The sequence below is a fragment of the Loxodonta africana genome, chromosome X, assembly GCF_030014295.1.
Source record: "Loxodonta africana isolate mLoxAfr1 chromosome X, mLoxAfr1.hap2, whole genome shotgun sequence".
In the NCBI taxonomy this organism is placed as follows: Eukaryota; Metazoa; Chordata; class Mammalia; order Proboscidea; family Elephantidae; genus Loxodonta; species Loxodonta africana.
In genome coordinates, this window is record NC_087369.1 from 3,574,580 (window position 1) to 3,591,357 (window position 16,778).

A 16,778-nucleotide genomic window follows, 5' to 3' on the forward strand; every position below is an offset into this window, starting at 1 on the left:
GGAAGCTCCGCTGAAACCTGTTTAGCACCCTAGCAACACACAAGCCTCCAGTGACAGATAGGTGGTGGCCGTGTATGAGACTCACTGGCCGGGATTCCATCCCGGGTCTCTCCCATGGAAGGCGAGGGTTCTACCACTGACCCACCCCTGCCTGACAATTTGCAGGGAGACTTTAAATCCTACTTTTTATCAAGCAAATGATGCAGCTTGAAGGATCCTGCCTGCAACAGATTAAAAGGTGGACCTCAAGCTTGTAAGGTGTGTCTGCACTGAGAGCTGGGTCTGGGGTTTGGGGAAGAAGGGGTTTATTTGTGAAGCAAACATGTCCTAGTTTGTTTATTAATAAAAAAGCGGTTAAATCCCATGTCTGTTCTTTTCTGGGAGGCCAGGTCTGTAGGTAGTTGAGTGTACTGGTTCTTGTTCAACACCACCTGGGATCAAACCACTTACTACCTTGGGCAGGTAACACACTCAATTTTATCTACTCTCAGATATGCGCTTTTTATCTCCACTTTTTCTCTCATTTAAAAAAATTGTGGTGAAATAAATGTAACATAAAATTTACCATTTTAAAGTGAACAGTTCAGTGACATTTAGTACTGTGATTAATGTCTTCGCCTGGTGTCATGGGCTGAATTGTGTCCCCCCCACATATCTGTCAACTTGGCCAGGTCATGATTCCCTTGTACGATCGTGTGATTGTCTACCATTTTGTCTTCGGATGTGATTTTCCTCTGTGTAGTGAATCCTCTCACTATGATGTAATAAGACGGATTAGTGGCAGTTATACTGATGAGCTCTACAAGATTAGATAGTGTCTTAAGCCAATCTCTTTTGAGATATAAAAGAGAGAAGCGAGAAGAGCGACATGGGGACCTCATACCACCAAGAAAACAGCACCTGGAGCAGAGCGCACCCTTGGGACCTGAGGTTCCTGCGCTGATGCTCCCAGGCCAACGGAAGACTGAGGCATCACAAGGACCTTCCTCCAGAGCTGACAGAGAGAGAAAGCCTTTCCCTGGAGCTGGCTCCCTGAATTTGGACTTGTAGCCTACTAGACTGTGAAAGAATAAACTTTTCTTTGTTGAAACCATCCACCTGTGGTATTTCTGTTATAGCTGCACTAGATGATCAAGACACCTGGAGAAACAAAACCAGTAAAGTGTGTGTATAAATATCTATATAAAGAGATTCAAATCAAGTAAATGGGTCACGAGGTTGTAGAGGTTGGAATGTCCCAAATCCTTAGGTCAGGCTGGGGACTTTTGATACATGGAGCTGCAGGGGCTGGTGAACCCAAGATCAGTAGATCAGACAGCAGGGTTCTTGCTCACAGACTGTAAAGACCAATGAATCCCAAGACTGACAGGTAAGAAAGCAGATAACTGCTAGCTCAAGTCCCAAGAACTGGTGGTCAGAGGAACGGGAGCCAGCTGCAGGATCCAGAGAGAGCCAAAGCCCTCGAGCCTTACCAGAATGTCCACTTATATTTCTTGCAGACCACTCCCCAAAGGAAAGTCCCTTTCAACTGATTGGCTACTCACGGCAGATCCCATCATGGAGGTGATCACACCATCATACGAGTGCCAAACTACATCATAACTGCCAAACCACTGAGGATCACGGCCCAGCCAAGTTGACACACAAGCTTGGGAGGTATGTAAGTTTGGTAGTTATGTAATGATGTAGTTATCCTTCATTTTGTGATATAATGTAATCATCTCCACGATGTGATCTGATGTGATCAGCAAATCAGTTCTAAAGGGAGTTACATTGGGGATGTGGCCTGCATCCAATATATGTGGACTTTCTGGCAAAGCTGGCTGGCTTTTTCTTTGTCTGGATTCTGCATTCGACTCCTCATTGTCTGACCTCTGGTTCTTGGGACATGAGCCAGCAGTCTGTGGTATTGCCTGCTGATCTTGGGTTCCTCAGCCCTGGGAGCTGCATGAATCAGGAGAAGCCTGACACCTGACTCATGGACTTGGGACTTTTCAGCCTCTACAATTGCATGAGCTATTTCCTTGAGATAAATCTCTCTCTCTCTATATGTGTGTGTGTGTGTCTGTGTGTGCACATGTGTATATACATACCCCATATATATAGAATCCTTGGTGGTGCAGTGGTTAAGACCTTGCTTACTAAGCAAAAGGCTGGCAATTCAAATCCACCAGCTGCTCCTTGGAAACTCTATGGGCAGTAATATGTATCTCTCTATATAGATAAATGTAGATAGATAGATAGCTATAGATAAATGGGGCCCTGGGGATACAGTGGTTAAGTGCTTGACTGCTAACCAAAAGGTTGGCAGTTCGAATCCACCAGCAGCTCCGTGGAAATCATGTGGGGCAGTTCTACTCTGTCCTGTAGGGTTGCTATGAGTTGGAATCGACTCGATGGCAATGGGAATATATATAGATAAATATAGATATCTATAGATATATTTTTTAGATACGCTTCACTGGTTCCACTTCTATAGAGAACCCAGCCTAGGACAAGTACATTTTCAGTGTTGTACAGCCATCATCTCTACCTATGTGGTGAATTGAATTGTGTCCCTCAAAAATATGTGTCAGCCTGGTTGGGCCATGATTCCCATTGTGTGGTTGTCCTCCATTTTGTGACTGTAATTTTATGTTAAAGAGGATTAGGGTGGGATTATAACACCCTTGCTCAGGTCACATCCCTGATCCAATGTAATGGCAGTTTCCCTACGGTGTGGCCTACAACATCTTTTATCTTACAGGAGATGAAAAGAAGGGGAAGCAAGCAGAGAGAAGAGGGGATCTCACACCACCAAGAAAGCAGTGCCGAGAGCAGAGTGCAACCCTTGGACCTGGGGTCTTTGCGCGGAGAAGCTCCTAGTCCAGGGGGAAGATTGATGAGAAGACTGACAGAGACAGAAAGGCTTCCCCTGGAGGTAACGCCCTGAATTTGGACTTTTAGCCTACTTTACTGTGAAGAAATAAATTTCTTTTTGTTAGAGCCATCCACTTGTGGTATTTCTGTTATACCAGCACTAGATGACTAAGACAATCTAGTTTCAGAATTTTCCATCAACCCCAAAGAAAACCCCCATACCCATTAAAAGGGGCCCTGGTGGTGAGATAGTTAAGTTTGGTGGTTCAAACCCACCAGTAACTCCTCAGGAGAAAAGATGACCACCTGGGAAACCCTACGAGGCAGTTCTACTCTATCTTATAGGGTCTCCAGGAGTCGAAATCGACTTGATGGCCCACAACAACAACATACCCATTAAACAGTCACTCTCCATTATCCACCTGTCTTAGTCACCTAGTGCTGCCATAACAGAAATACCACAAGTGGATGGCCTTAACAAAGAGAAATCCATTTTCTCACAGTCTAGTAGGTTACAAGTCCAAATTCAGAGCATCAGCTCCAGGGGAAGGCTTTCTTGCCCTGTCGACTCTGGAGGAAGGTCCTTGCCCTCAATCTTCCCCTGGTTGAGGAACTTCTCAGACGCAGGGACCCTGGGTCCAAAGGACGCCCTCTGTTCCCTGCACAGCTTTCTTGGTGGTATGAGGTCCTCAAGTCTCTGCTTGCTTCCCTTTCCTTTTATCTCTTGAGAGATAAAAGGTGGTGCAGGCCACACCCCAGGGAAACTTCCTTTACATTGGATCAAGGAGGTGACCTGAGTAAAGGTGGTGTTACAACCCCACCCTAATCCTCTTAACATAAAATTACAATCACAAAATGAAGGACAACCACAGAATACTGGGAATCATGGCCTAACCAAGTTGATACACACATGTTTTGCGGGGCATGGTTCCGTCCATGACACCATCTCCCTCTGGAAATCTGCTTTCAGTCTCTATGAATTTGTCTCTTCTGGGCTTTGAATATAAATGGAAAAATACAGTATTTGTCCTTTTGGTACTGACTTATTCCACTCAGTGTAATGTCTTCAATGTTCATCCATGTTGTAGTACATACCAGGACTTCATTTCTCTTTACGGTTCAGTAATATTCTATTGTATGGACAAACCAGGTCTCTGGATGATGCCAACGGCTCGCACTCGGCTACTGTTAGAAAGGTTGACTGTTCAAACACTCCTGAGGCGCTACAGAAGAAAGACCCGGGCTCCTTGGAAACCCCAGGGGGAAGTTCTACTCTGTCCTGGAAGTCTAAGTGTCGGAAGCGACCCGACGGCAATGGGTTTGGTTTTTTGGTTAGAGTTTTTGTTAATGGCGGTGGAATAATCTGGAAAAGGAGAGTGAGAACGGTTGCATAGCTTGAAGAATGCAATCAGTGTCACTGAATTGCACCTGTAGAAATTGCCGAATTGGCACATGTTGTGTATAATTGTATCACAATAACGATAATAAGAAATATGCCCTTCATTCATTGTGAGCCCTTTGCTTGCCTCTCTGGAAGTTACTTAGCCTTGGCGTGTATTATTGTAGGTTGTTGGCTTGTCTGTCTTTTTCAGGAGAATTTTCATATTTGCATCTCTGCTCAGCCTCATCGAGCCCCTCTTTTATTTATGATACATGCCAAACCAAAAAAAAAAAAAAAACAACAACCAAGCCTGTTGCCATCGAGTCGATTCTGACTCGTAGCGACCCTATAGGACAGACTAGAACTGCCCCATAGAGTTTCCACGGAGAGGGTGTTGGATTTGAACTGCTGACGTTCTTGTTAGCAGCCGTAGCACTTACACCACTAGCCACCAGGGTTTCCATGGTACACACAACTAGGCTTTAATAAATGGTGAAATTAAACAAGGAAAGCTTCCGTTAGAAAAGTGTTTCTTAGTGAATTGCCAACTCAAGCTAGCACAAAGGGTGTTATGGGTTGAATTGTGTCCCCTGAAAATACGTGTGGTAAATCCTAACCCCTATTTTTTGTTTTATACCTGTGGAGGAGCCCTGATAGCGCAGTGGTTAAGTGCTATGGCGGCTAACCAAAAGGTCAGCAGCGCAAATCCACCAGCTGCTTCCTGGAAACCCTATGGGGCAGTTCTACTCTGTCCTATAGCATTACTGTGAGTTGGCCTTGACTTGATGGCAGTGGGTTTATTTATTTTTTTTTTTATAGCTGTGGATGTCATCCCATTTGGGAATAGGTTTTTTTTGTTATGCTAATGGGTCCATCTCAGTGTAACCCGTTATCCTCATCGAGTTAATTTTGACTCATAGCGACCCTATAGGACAGAGTGGAACTGCCCCTAGGGTTCCCAAGGAGAGGCTGGTGGATTCAAACTGCTGACCTTTTAGTTAGCAGCCAAGCGCTTAACCACTGCACCACCAGGGCTGCCAGTCAGTGTAGGGCGTGTCTTCATGCAATCACTTTGAGATTATCAAGAAGCAGTTTAGACACAGAAGAAAGCAGACAGGGAGAGAAGACCCACACGGTCAGAAGATGACAGAGACAGACCAGTCTACCAGCCAGGAACTCCAAGGACGGCTGGCTGGAGAGGCTGAGACCAGGACCTTCCCCCAGAGCCAACAGAGATAGAGAGAGAGAGAGAGACTCCCCTAGAGCTTGCACACTCAATTAGAACTTCCAGCCTCCTGAACTGTGAGAAAATAAATTTCTGTTTGTTAAAGCCACCCCCTCGTGGTTATTTCTGTTACAGCAGCACTGGAGAACTAAGACAAAGGATGTACCCCTGTTGCAATACTTCCATCTATAAATGCAGCTAACGAACTCTCTCACCTAAGACCTGTGCACGCCGGCTTAATGATGGGATGTCTGTAAGATGTACTTAGACTGAAAGATAAAAGCTACAGTGCAAAGCATGGAGTAATATCTAAAATGGTGATATCCACCTTAATCTTGTTCTATTCCCTCCTCCATCCTTCCAAAGCCTAACTGTGGCCATTAATTACATTTTATAAAATTTATCTTGGGGGAAAATATATTCGATTTCATTAAATTCCTTTAAGTATAGATGCACTTTTAGTACCAGTTGAAAGGCTTATAGGTAAGTAAGTATACACAACCCTCCCAGTAGGTGATGCTTAGCTATAAAAATAATTGATGGGCTGGGGTATTGACCCACCTGGGCACTTAATTGATATTTAATGATAATGGTGATGACACTGACTTAGAATTCTGGCAGGAACTCCGTCTTGCAGGACCAGCGTCCACAAACGTAGAAGCCAAAGAAGCAACTTGCTGCAAGTAAGTAAATGGGCTAAGTTTATTATAATTCTAGCTGTGTGGGTTTGTTTTTTTTAACGATCAGCACGGTTGGAAGCGGACAGCTGATTATTGCTTTTCTCAAGTCATATTATTTTGCAATTTCTAGAATTTTGTGTAAAAGGAGTCATACAGTATATGCTCCTCCAGCTGGTTTTGGCTTTACTCAGTATCGTCTTTCTGAGATCCAGGGAGGAATGCTGTCGTCTGTATCCGTAGTTGGTTCCTTTTTATGCTGGCTAGTGGTACATTGCATCCTGGCTGTTCCACAGGTGGTTTATCCATTCGCCTGCGGGTGGGCACTGTTGTGGTTGGTCGGCTCCGACTCACGGCCACCCCACGTACAACACAGCAAATCGTTGTCTGGTCCGGCGCCATCTTCATGACCATTGGCACGTTGGAGTCCATTGCTGCGGCCATTGAGTCCAGCCATGTCATGGGGGGTTTCCCTGATTTTTGCTGAGCTAACACAGACTGCACACTGGAGGAGCCAAATTCTAGTTTCTGCAGTGGATTTTAGAGCGATCTGTGGCATTCAAGTTTAAGAATATTTGCCATTTTTATGGAGACAATTAAGCAGGCTTTGAAAGATGATGGAGGTGGATGACGGTGGGTTGGTAGTAGATTTATGAAGCCTGTGTGAATAAGGTTGGAAACCCAAAGGATTTGTTTCTTATTTTTTGAGAGGGCATCTATTATAATCACTGAAGGCAGGGGTGATGCAACAGATCCCATTGCAACAAATAAATGAAAATTCTATATTATTATTTTGTCTGCTTTTACAAATCGAAGTTTGACATATATACTGAAACAACTGGTTGCTGTCGAGCCGATGCTGATTTGTAGTGACCCTGGGTGACAGAACAGAATCACCCCGCAGGGTTTCCAAGGCTGTAATCTTTATGGAAGCAGACCAACATATCTTTCTCCCTTGAGCAGCTGGTGGGTTCAAACTGCTGACCTTTAGGTTAGCAGCCAAGGACTTAACCACTGTGCTACCAGGACTCCTTCTGGACGTACTTAGTATAAAATAATAGTTTTTGCCACTTCAGAGGCTAGGATTTCCTTATGGTAAATTTACTTCATATTGGCTATATTTTAATTTCGTATTGGTAGTGTTTTTCTTACCTGTTGCATCAATTCCAACTCACAGCAACCGTATAGGACAGAGTAGAACCTCCCCGTAGGGTTTCCTAGGCTGTAATCTTTACAGAAGCTGACTGCCACATCTTTCTCCCATAGAGTGGCTGGTGGGTTTGAACCGCCAACCTTTCGTCTAGCAGCCAAGCGCTTAACCACTGCACCACCAGGACTCCTTAGTGTTTGTCAGAGTAAAAAGCAAAGAATTAGGTGTGTGGAATCTATCTCATTCAATGTAAAACTTGCTTTATTCCGATGGCTGAAAAGAAAAACAATGCTTTTAATAACAGACTCATTTAAAAGTTTTCCATATCGTTTAATATTCGCCTTTATGATGCCTAACCACGGCATCCCCAAAATATTGAATATAAGGCAGTTTGGGGAAAGCCGGTGAATTTCTGTGAATCTCTAGAAAGCTTTAGGAACCACTAATACAGCATGGAATCGTACGAGAAAACAATAATCGGACTGTATGAAATTCGATCCCGTAGTGAGTTACTAAAATAAGATAATTAAGAAACGGTCTAACTTTTAATTATGATAATATTTAGTTACAGATAATAGAGTAGACCCATAGGGCTTGCATTCTAAATCATGGCCCTTGGCCGAGGGAGTCAGAAACTTGAATCATTAATATCCAGCCTTTGGTGTCACACAAGAACACAATGTCACGTTAGTTCAGGTGTTCTCGGGGGAGGGGAGGAGGGGGAGAAGAGGTTATATTGCCCCCCTCCCCAGGGGACGCTTGGCAACTTCTGAAGACATGTTGTCAGAAATGTGGGAGCTGCTGGCATCTAGGGGGTGGAGGCCAGAGGGAACGCTGAACATCCTACAAGAAAGAATCATCCACCCCAAAATGTCAATTTATCTATATCTTTCTATCTTATTTATCTGTCATCTACTATCTACCTACCTACCTACCTAATATCTATCTACTTGTCTATCTATCTTATCTATCCATCCATCTACCCATCTCTCTACCTATTCATCCATTATCTATCATTTTTATTTATCAATATCTGTTTGTCTATTGTATCTATCATCTGCCTACTTGATATCCATCTTATCTGCCTATCTAAATATCCAACCCTCCCTCCCTCCCCCATCCCCCACCCCCATCCCCCATCCCTCCCTCCATCCATCCCACCATCCCTCCATTCCCCCATCCCACCATCCCTCCATTCCCCCATCCCCCCTCCCTCCCTCCCTCCCTCCCTCCCTCCATCCCTCCCTCCATCCACCCCTCCCTCCCTCCATCCATCCCTCCCTCCCTCCCTCCACCCCTCCCTCTCTCCATCCCTCCCTCCCTCCCTCCGTCCCTCCATCCCTCGGTCCCTCTGTCTGTCCGTCCATCCGTTCATCTGTCCGTCCCTCCATCCTTCTATATCTATGGGAGAGGTTTGCAACCAATGACTCTGATCACCAGGGGACACTTGGCCATGTATGGATACATTCTGGATTTCACACTGGGAGGGCAGGTCATACTGGCCTCTGGTGGGCAGAGAGCAGGGAAGCTGCTCAACACCCTCCAGTGCACAGGAGGACCCCCACCCCAGAGAATCACCCAGCCCCAAATGTCCGCAGTGCCAAAGCTGAGACTCTTGCTCTGGTGCCGTCTGCCTGGTTCTCTAAGCTGGCTCGCATCCCCAGCCACGCATATGCCTTGAGCTCTGTGTCTGTAAATGGTACCAGGGCATCTCCACTTTAGCTGATGAGGAAAGGGGGCTTCATGAACCACCCCCATCCCCAAGTTTGGGTTCCGAGCACATAGCAAAGAGGGAAGCAGGGGCAAAAATAAGAAGCGTGATAGGTCCTTTTCTCTACTTGAAGACACAAACTGCTGGATTCTGCTGAACGTCTTCCCTGGGTTATAATTATAAACACTGATTACTCCTATCCAGCTGACTTTGGGGTCCAACACTGAGAATTGAGCTGCACTGAGGGTCTTACTATGCGAGTGTGTTATGGGTTTGTATATGTTCGCAGGCTCTCCAGGTGTGTGTGGGAAGGAAGAAAGAGATTTCTCTTTCATTTAAACAGCACAGGCACTACGGGAGTAGTTTGACACCTAGAGTATATTCTATCCAATCCCAAACCAAACCTGTTGCTGTCCAGTCAATTCCGACTCATAGTGACCCTATAGGGCAGAGTACAACTGTCGCATAGGGTTGGCTGGTGGATTGGAATTGCCAACCTTTTGGTTAGCAGCCTAGCTCTTAACCACTGTGCAACCAGGCCTCCAGAATATGTTAGTTAATAGATGAAGTATTTTTCTTATTAATGGGTGGGCTGCATTTGAATTTATTATTGCTGCTAACTTGCCGTCGAGTTGGCTATGACTCATGGCAACTCCGTGCACAACAGAACAAAACATTGCTTGGTTCTGCACCATCTTCATTGGTATGCTTGAGTCCATTGCTGTGGGCGTTGTGTATTTTGAGTGCCTTCCAACCTAGAGGAGTCCCTGGCTGGCACAAACTGTTAATCATTTGCCTACTAATCGAAAAGTTGGTGGTTTGAATCCACTCAAAGGCATAGAAAGAAAGGCCTGGCTATCCACTTCTGAAGGGTCACAGGCTTGAAAACCCTATGGAGCACAGTTCTACTCTGTAACACGTGGGGTCACCATGATTTAGAATTGACTCGATGGCAGCTAGCTTGGTTTTATTTGTGGTCCAGTCTAGAAGTCTCATCTTCCAGGACTATAGCAGACCATATTCTGCTGTAACCCGTAGGGTTTTCATTGGGTGATTGTCAGAAGTAGATTTCAAGGCCTTTCTTCCTGGTCTGTCTTGGTCTGAATTTACTAAAAATAAAATAAATAATTATATTTATTTATTTTTATTTACTAGTTGACTGTAAAATACAGGTCTTTTCTCCTGTAGCTGATTGAATCTGTGTACAAGTGGGTCTAATGATATTAAGGCTGTTTTTCCTCACTGAGAAGTGCCAAAGGTCAAGTTGGTGATATTCAGGTCACCAGGTGGTTTCCTTGGATGAAAAGGCTTATAAAACTAATTATTATTTTTACTTCACCTGTGGCTGGGAAATGCCTTATGGGATTATACAACTTCAGTCAGAGGGGACCAGGAAATCGCTGAGTCCATTCCATTTGTTTTATTATACGAAGTCTTCCAATCCGTGAGCACAGAATGCCCTTCCACTTAGCTATAGGACAGAGTAGAACCACCCCATAGAGTTTCCAAGGAGCTCCTGGTGGATTTGAACTGCCGATCCTTCGGTTAGCAGCCACAGCACTTAACCACTACGCCACCAGGGTTTCCTCCACTTACGTAGGTCTCTTTTATTCTCTTGTACTAGTGTTTTGTAATTTCCTTTGTGTAAGTCTTTTCCATCCCTGGTTAGGTGTATTCCTAGGTATTTTATCCTTTGGGAGGCTATTATAAATGGTGTTGTTTTCTTGTATGGAATTCTCACTGTTTGTGTGAAGGAACACAACAGATTTTTGTGTGTGGATCTCACAACGTGCAATGTTGCTGAATTCTTCTATCATATCCAGAAGACTTCTTGTGGATTCTTTGGGATTTTCTATGTATAGGATCACGTCACCCGCAAGTAGGGATAGTTTTACATCTGCCTTTTCACTTTGAACACACTCTGTTTCTCCTTCTTGCCTTATTGCTTTGGCTAGGACTTCTAGTACAGTATTGGATAAGAGTGGTGATGATGGACGTCCTTACCTTGTTCCTGTTCTCAAGGGGAAGGATCTTAGTCTTCCTCCATTGAGAATAATGTTGGTGGTTGGTTTTGGATAAAAGCCAAAAAACCAAACCCACTGCCATGGAGTCGATTCCAACTCATAGCCACCCTGTAGGGTTTCCGAGGCTGTAAATCTCTATGGAAGCAGACTGCCACATCTTTCCCCACTAGTGTTTTCAAACTGCCAACCTTTCATCAGTTGCTTTACCACTGTGTCACCAGGGCTCCTAGGTTTTGTGTATATGTCCTTAATTATGTTGAGGAATTTGCCTTCTGTTCCTATTTTGCTGAGAGTTTTTATCAGGAAAGAGTGTTGGATTTTATCAAGTGCCTTTTATGCATGGTCTTAGTCATCTAGTGCTGCTATAACAGAAATGCCACAAGTCGATGGCTTTAACAGAGAGAAATTTATTCTCTCACAGTCTAGGAGGCTAGAAGTCCAAACTCAGGGTACCAGCTCCCAGGAAGGCTTTCTCTCTCTGTCGACTCTGGAGGCAGGTCCTTGTCATCAGTCTTCCCTTGGTCTGGGACATCTCAGCCCAGGAACCTCAGGTCCAAAGGCACTGCTTTCTTGGTGGTATGAGGTCTCCCTGTCTCTCTGCTTGTTTCTGTCTTTTATATCTTGAAAGAGACTGGTTTAAGATGCTATCTAACCTTGTAGATCTCATCAATATAACTGCCACTACTCTATCTCATTACATCATAAAAAAAAAAAAATCATAGAGGTAGGATTTATAACACTTTGGGAAGTCACATCAGAAGATAAAATTGTAGACAGTCCTATAATACTGGGAATCATGACCTAGCCAAGTTGACAGATATTTGGGGGGGATGAAATTCAGTCCATGATATACATCGACTGAGATGATCATGTGATTTTTTTTCTTGGTTTTATTTTATGTGGTGAATTACATTGGTTGATTTTTCTAATGTTGAACCATCCTTGCATGCCTGGTATGGATTCCACCTGATCACGATGATGTATGGTTTTCTTAATGTGTGGTTGAATTCTGTTCATTCCTCTTATTTTCAAAGAAACATTTTTAAGTCCAACCCCTTTATTTTAAAAGGAAACAACCATGCAGCCCAGAGAAGAAGCTTTGCAAAGGCCACAGGGTGAATTAATGTGAAATCAGCAGCACCCGAGATGAAAACCACAGTCTGCCTTTTAAGGGGGTCGGGAGTCTTATACAGAAGCATTCCTAGGGGCCTGTAGGGGTAGTGAGAATGGATGACCACTCACAGATTGGAGTGTGGGCTTCAGTGGCCCCAAGGGTGGTCAGCTGCCTGAGCAATCATGTTGGAGAGGCCGAACATGAGATGATGATCCTAAGAATTTCTTCTTGGCTAATTTACAGATACATGGACGCACACACGTGCGCACACACACACACAAGCCTTGAGTCGGAAGCCTCATCTGGAACCTCAGCTCTTCAATTAACCAGCTTTGGGAAAGCCTTTTAAACTCTCTGACTTTCAGTTCCCTCTCCCGTAACATGGGAGGGTCACAGTTAACCCTCTAAAGAAGGCAGGGAAAGATATTTTGAGATCAAATGGGAAAATGCGTGTGGAAATGCCTTGGACATTATACCAAAAAACAAATTAAAAAAACCCAAACCCTTTGCCATTGAGTTGACTTCCACTCATAGTGACCCTGTAGGACAGAGTAGACTTGCACCCACAGTCTCCAAGGAGCTGCTGGTGGATTCGAACTGCTGACCTTTTGGCTACCAGCTGAGCTAAGTCTTATACATTACCGTTATAGCAGGGTTATTAATTCCCATTATATGCCACCTGTGTTGTGAGGTGTGTAACCTCACAAACTTTAAGTGGTTTGACAATCCTAAACCATTGCTGTCAAATTGATTCCGACTCATAGCGACCCTATAGGACAGAGTAGAACTACCCCATAGGGTTTCCAAGGAGCAGCTGGTGGATTTGAACCACCGACTTTTGGTTAGCAGTCGAGTGCTTAACCACTGTACCACCAGGGCTCCTTTTTGAAGTCCTAGACAGAGGCGTAAAGGGTGTGCCTGACCCAAGCCATGGTCTTTTTAGTTACCTACATGTATGCAAAAGCTGGACAATGAAAAGGGAAGACAGAGAATTGACGCATTCAAATTGTGGTGTAGGTGAAGAACATTGAGTATACCGTGGGCTGTCAGAAGAACGAACAAATTAGTCTTAGAAGAAATAGAACCAGAACACCTCTTAGAAATGAGGATGATGAGACTTCCGCTCGCTTACTCTGGACACGTCATCTGGAAAGACCAACTGCTAGAAAAGGACAGCATAAGCGAAAACAAGGGAAACCTTCCATGAGATAGATTGACGCAACAGCTGCAAGAATGCAATGAAAAACACCAACGATCATGAAGGCGGTGCGGGACCGGGCAGCGTTCCGTCCTGTTGTACGTGGGGTCGCCATGAGTGGGAGCCAATTCAACCGCCACTAACAACAACAAAAGATGGGGAGTGTGCAACGAGTTAGATTCTTATAAAAGGATCGTAATTACAGCCGCTAAAACATAGCCTCCGGTGACTATAGCAGGTCAGAGCTGGTCGTGGTTATGGATCTTAACGTTCGGAGCACTGGCCACTTAGGCAGCAAAGGTGCTGTGGACTTGCCGTTTGCAAAAACCACACGTTGCAGCAGAATACCAAGAATAACATAGGTCTGATGTAAGTATCTGTTGGATACGTGCCTGTCGGTTTATTATTTATTTTAGTGACTCTGGAATGAGGAGTTTCCTTTTTTTTTTTTTTAATCCTGGGTGCTTTTATTGTAAACTGTAGATAGATTAGAAAAACCAAGTTCATTTGTCCATGTTTGTGCTTAGTCTAATCTTATGAGCACAAAGATTCACCTTGCCTTTAACTTTCTGTTCTTAAACGCTTTTTTGGAAATGCTTGATTTTAGCGGCTTTTGCCTCGCGACTGCTGACATATTTACAACTACCATAAATTGTTTTAATTCACCAGTTAGGAAATTCTTTGCCTGGAGACTTCTCCTCCCTCTATACTTGCTGGTTTGAGATAAATTTTTGTGATCCCTATAATAACTTTTTTTCCCTTTTATTTATTTATATTGTGCTTTCAGTGAAAGCTTACAGCTCAAGGTAGGTTCTCAGACAAAAATTTATACACACTTTGTTAGATGACCCCAGGTGCTCTCCCTATAATGTGACAGCACACCCTCCCTTTCCACCCCAGATTCCCCGTGTCCGTCCAACCAGCTCCTGTCCCTTTCTGCCTTCTCGTCTCGCCTCCGGACAGGAGCTGCCCATTTAGTCTTGTGTATCTACTTGAACTAAGAAGCACACTCTTCACGGGTATCATTTGATGTCTCATAGTCAGTCTAATCTCTGTCTGAAGAGTTGGCTTTGGGAATGGTTTTAGTTCTGGGCTAATGGAGAGTCTAGGGGCCCTGTCTTGTGGGGTGACTCAGGAATGAGGGATTTTTGTTGATGAATCAATTAAGCTCAGAGTACTCGTTGGAAATCTACCACGAGACCTGTCTTGGCTGGGTAGATTGAGCACGCTGTTTTGCCTTTTTCTCTCTGGACAAACATCACGTGTTTGCAACTATTGTTGTTGCTTTCGAATTGGTTCCGACTCGTGGCAACCTTATGTATTACAGAAGGAAACGTTGCCTGGTCCTGTGACACCTTCATGATGGTTGATAAATTTGAACCCATCTTGCAGCTCCTGTGTTAATCCATCTCACTGAGGTTTTTCTCTCATTTTTGTTGACCCTCTACCAAACGTGATGGCGTATCCAACGTAAGCGAGATGAAGTTTTGCCATCCTCCCTTTGCGATTAGGTATAAAGCATTTAGTAGGTTACCACACATGTGCTAGTTAGCACTTTGAACCATTGACTGTCTAGCATTGAGGAGAATATTTGCTTTGTAGCTGAATTTATTCTTCTCTTCCTCAGGAAAATTATAAGGAGCCATGGAACATCCATGCCATGACTGGTAAGTAGGCAAATTCAGAAACCTTCACAATTATCTGTAGGTTGACAGAAGGGTTCTTGCCAGAGCCTTCTCCATCTCAGCTAATTTTGGGTCTGCTTGAGCTACCCAAGAGATAAATGTTAAAAAAAACAAAAAAACTTCCACGATGACTGGATTATCAATCTTTCCTTATAGGTTATTCAATTTATGTTTTATTTGCTTTGGAAGTATCATTACATTCATGTTGTTGTTGTTAAGTGCCATTGAGTTGGTTCTGACTCATAACAACCCTATGGACAACAGAACAAAACACTGTCCAGTTCTGTGTCATCCTCACAATTGTTGTTATGCTTGAGCCCATTGTTGCAGCCACTGTGTCAATCTATCTTGTTGAGGGTCTTCCTCTTTTTTGCTGACCCTCTACTTTACCAAGCATGATGTCCTTCTGTACTGACTGGTCCCTCCTGAGAACACGTCCAAAGTCTGTGGGACGAAGTCTTGGCATCCTTGCTTCTAAGGAGCATTCTGGCATAAGTTTACACCATTCCATAATTTTCGTATTGTCCCTATGGTTTGGGGTGTTGTTATTCATTCAGTCCCAGCCCTACCTATCTATATCAAAGATTTTCATTTTGCTTTGGCTGGTGCTCCTATTGCTGCCACAGCTTTGTTTTGGTTATTACCTGTACCATGTAGCCTTCTAAGTCTTTTTTCAGACTTTCTCTGTCATTACATTTCAGGTGTGCTCTTTAGAAAAAGCATAAGGTGGATTTGAAAATTTTAATCTGAGATCCTGTTTCTTTTAACAATGGAATAAGTGCACCTACATTTATTGTAAATATTGACATACCCATGGCCATCGAGTCGATTCTGACTCATAGAGACCCTATAGGACACGGTAGCACTGCCCCGTAGCATTTCCAAGGCTGTCATCTTTATAGAAGCAGACGGCCACATCTTTCTCCTTAGGGGCAGCTGGTGTGTTCCAACTGCTGACCTTTTGGTTAGCAGCCAAGAGTCTATCCACTGTGCCACTGGGACTCCTATCAAATATTGACATAGTTGAACTTATTTCTACTCGTCTTACTATTTTTCCCCTTTGAACAAGGCTTTCCAGTTTTTCAGGGTCTTTATTGAGGTTTTTTTTTTTTTTTAAATTTCTTTTTTGCCTCTTCTTCAAATGGCTTAGAAGCTATCAGCCATTTTTCAATATTTTTAATTGTGTGTTTGCCCTTAATTATTTTAAACATGATTTTAACTTATCAAAACATGATGGTTGATCAGCATCTGTACCCTCCTCTTGAAGAAATAAAAAATAATAGCACGTTTTAACTCCAAACCTCTCCCTCCCATCCTCCGGGCAATTACTTTCTTCTTTTTTTTTCTTAATGTATCTTCTTATGTCCACTTTTGCCTTGTGGGATAAATTTGTGATTTACTGAAAAAAATTCTTCAGTAGTTGTTTCATCAAGTGTCTTTTGGTGTATATATATGTATATATATATCCCCAAATGCCCACAATCTCATCTCATTTTTGAATGATACATTAGCACACTATGCAATTCTCAGCTGATGGTGACTTTTATATGTGTGTTTATATATACGGAGCCATGGTGGCACAGTGGCTAACAGCTAGGCTGCTAACCAAAAGGTTGGCAGTTCAAACCCACCGGCTCCTCCTTGGAAACCCTATGGGGCAGTTCTACTCTGTCCTATAGGGTTGCTATGAGTCAGAATCGACTTGACGGCAATGGGTTTTCAGGCATCTATTGGGATCATTGAGAAGCTTCTTG

The 16,778-nt window shown here is 43.7% G+C and overlaps 1 protein-coding gene across 1 annotated transcript in view; it reads left to right on the plus strand.

The window, feature by feature from the left end:
• LOC135228835 (arylsulfatase H-like) overlaps positions 1 to 16,778 on the plus strand; it is a 93,787-nt gene that overhangs the window by 49,884 nt on the left and 27,125 nt on the right. The window contains 2 exon segments of the mRNA XM_064277894.1: positions 1,500 to 1,656; positions 14,967 to 15,006. Of these exon segments, the coding sequence (XP_064133964.1) occupies positions 14,984 to 15,006 (23 nt within the window). The 5' untranslated portion in view covers positions 1,500 to 1,656; positions 14,967 to 14,983.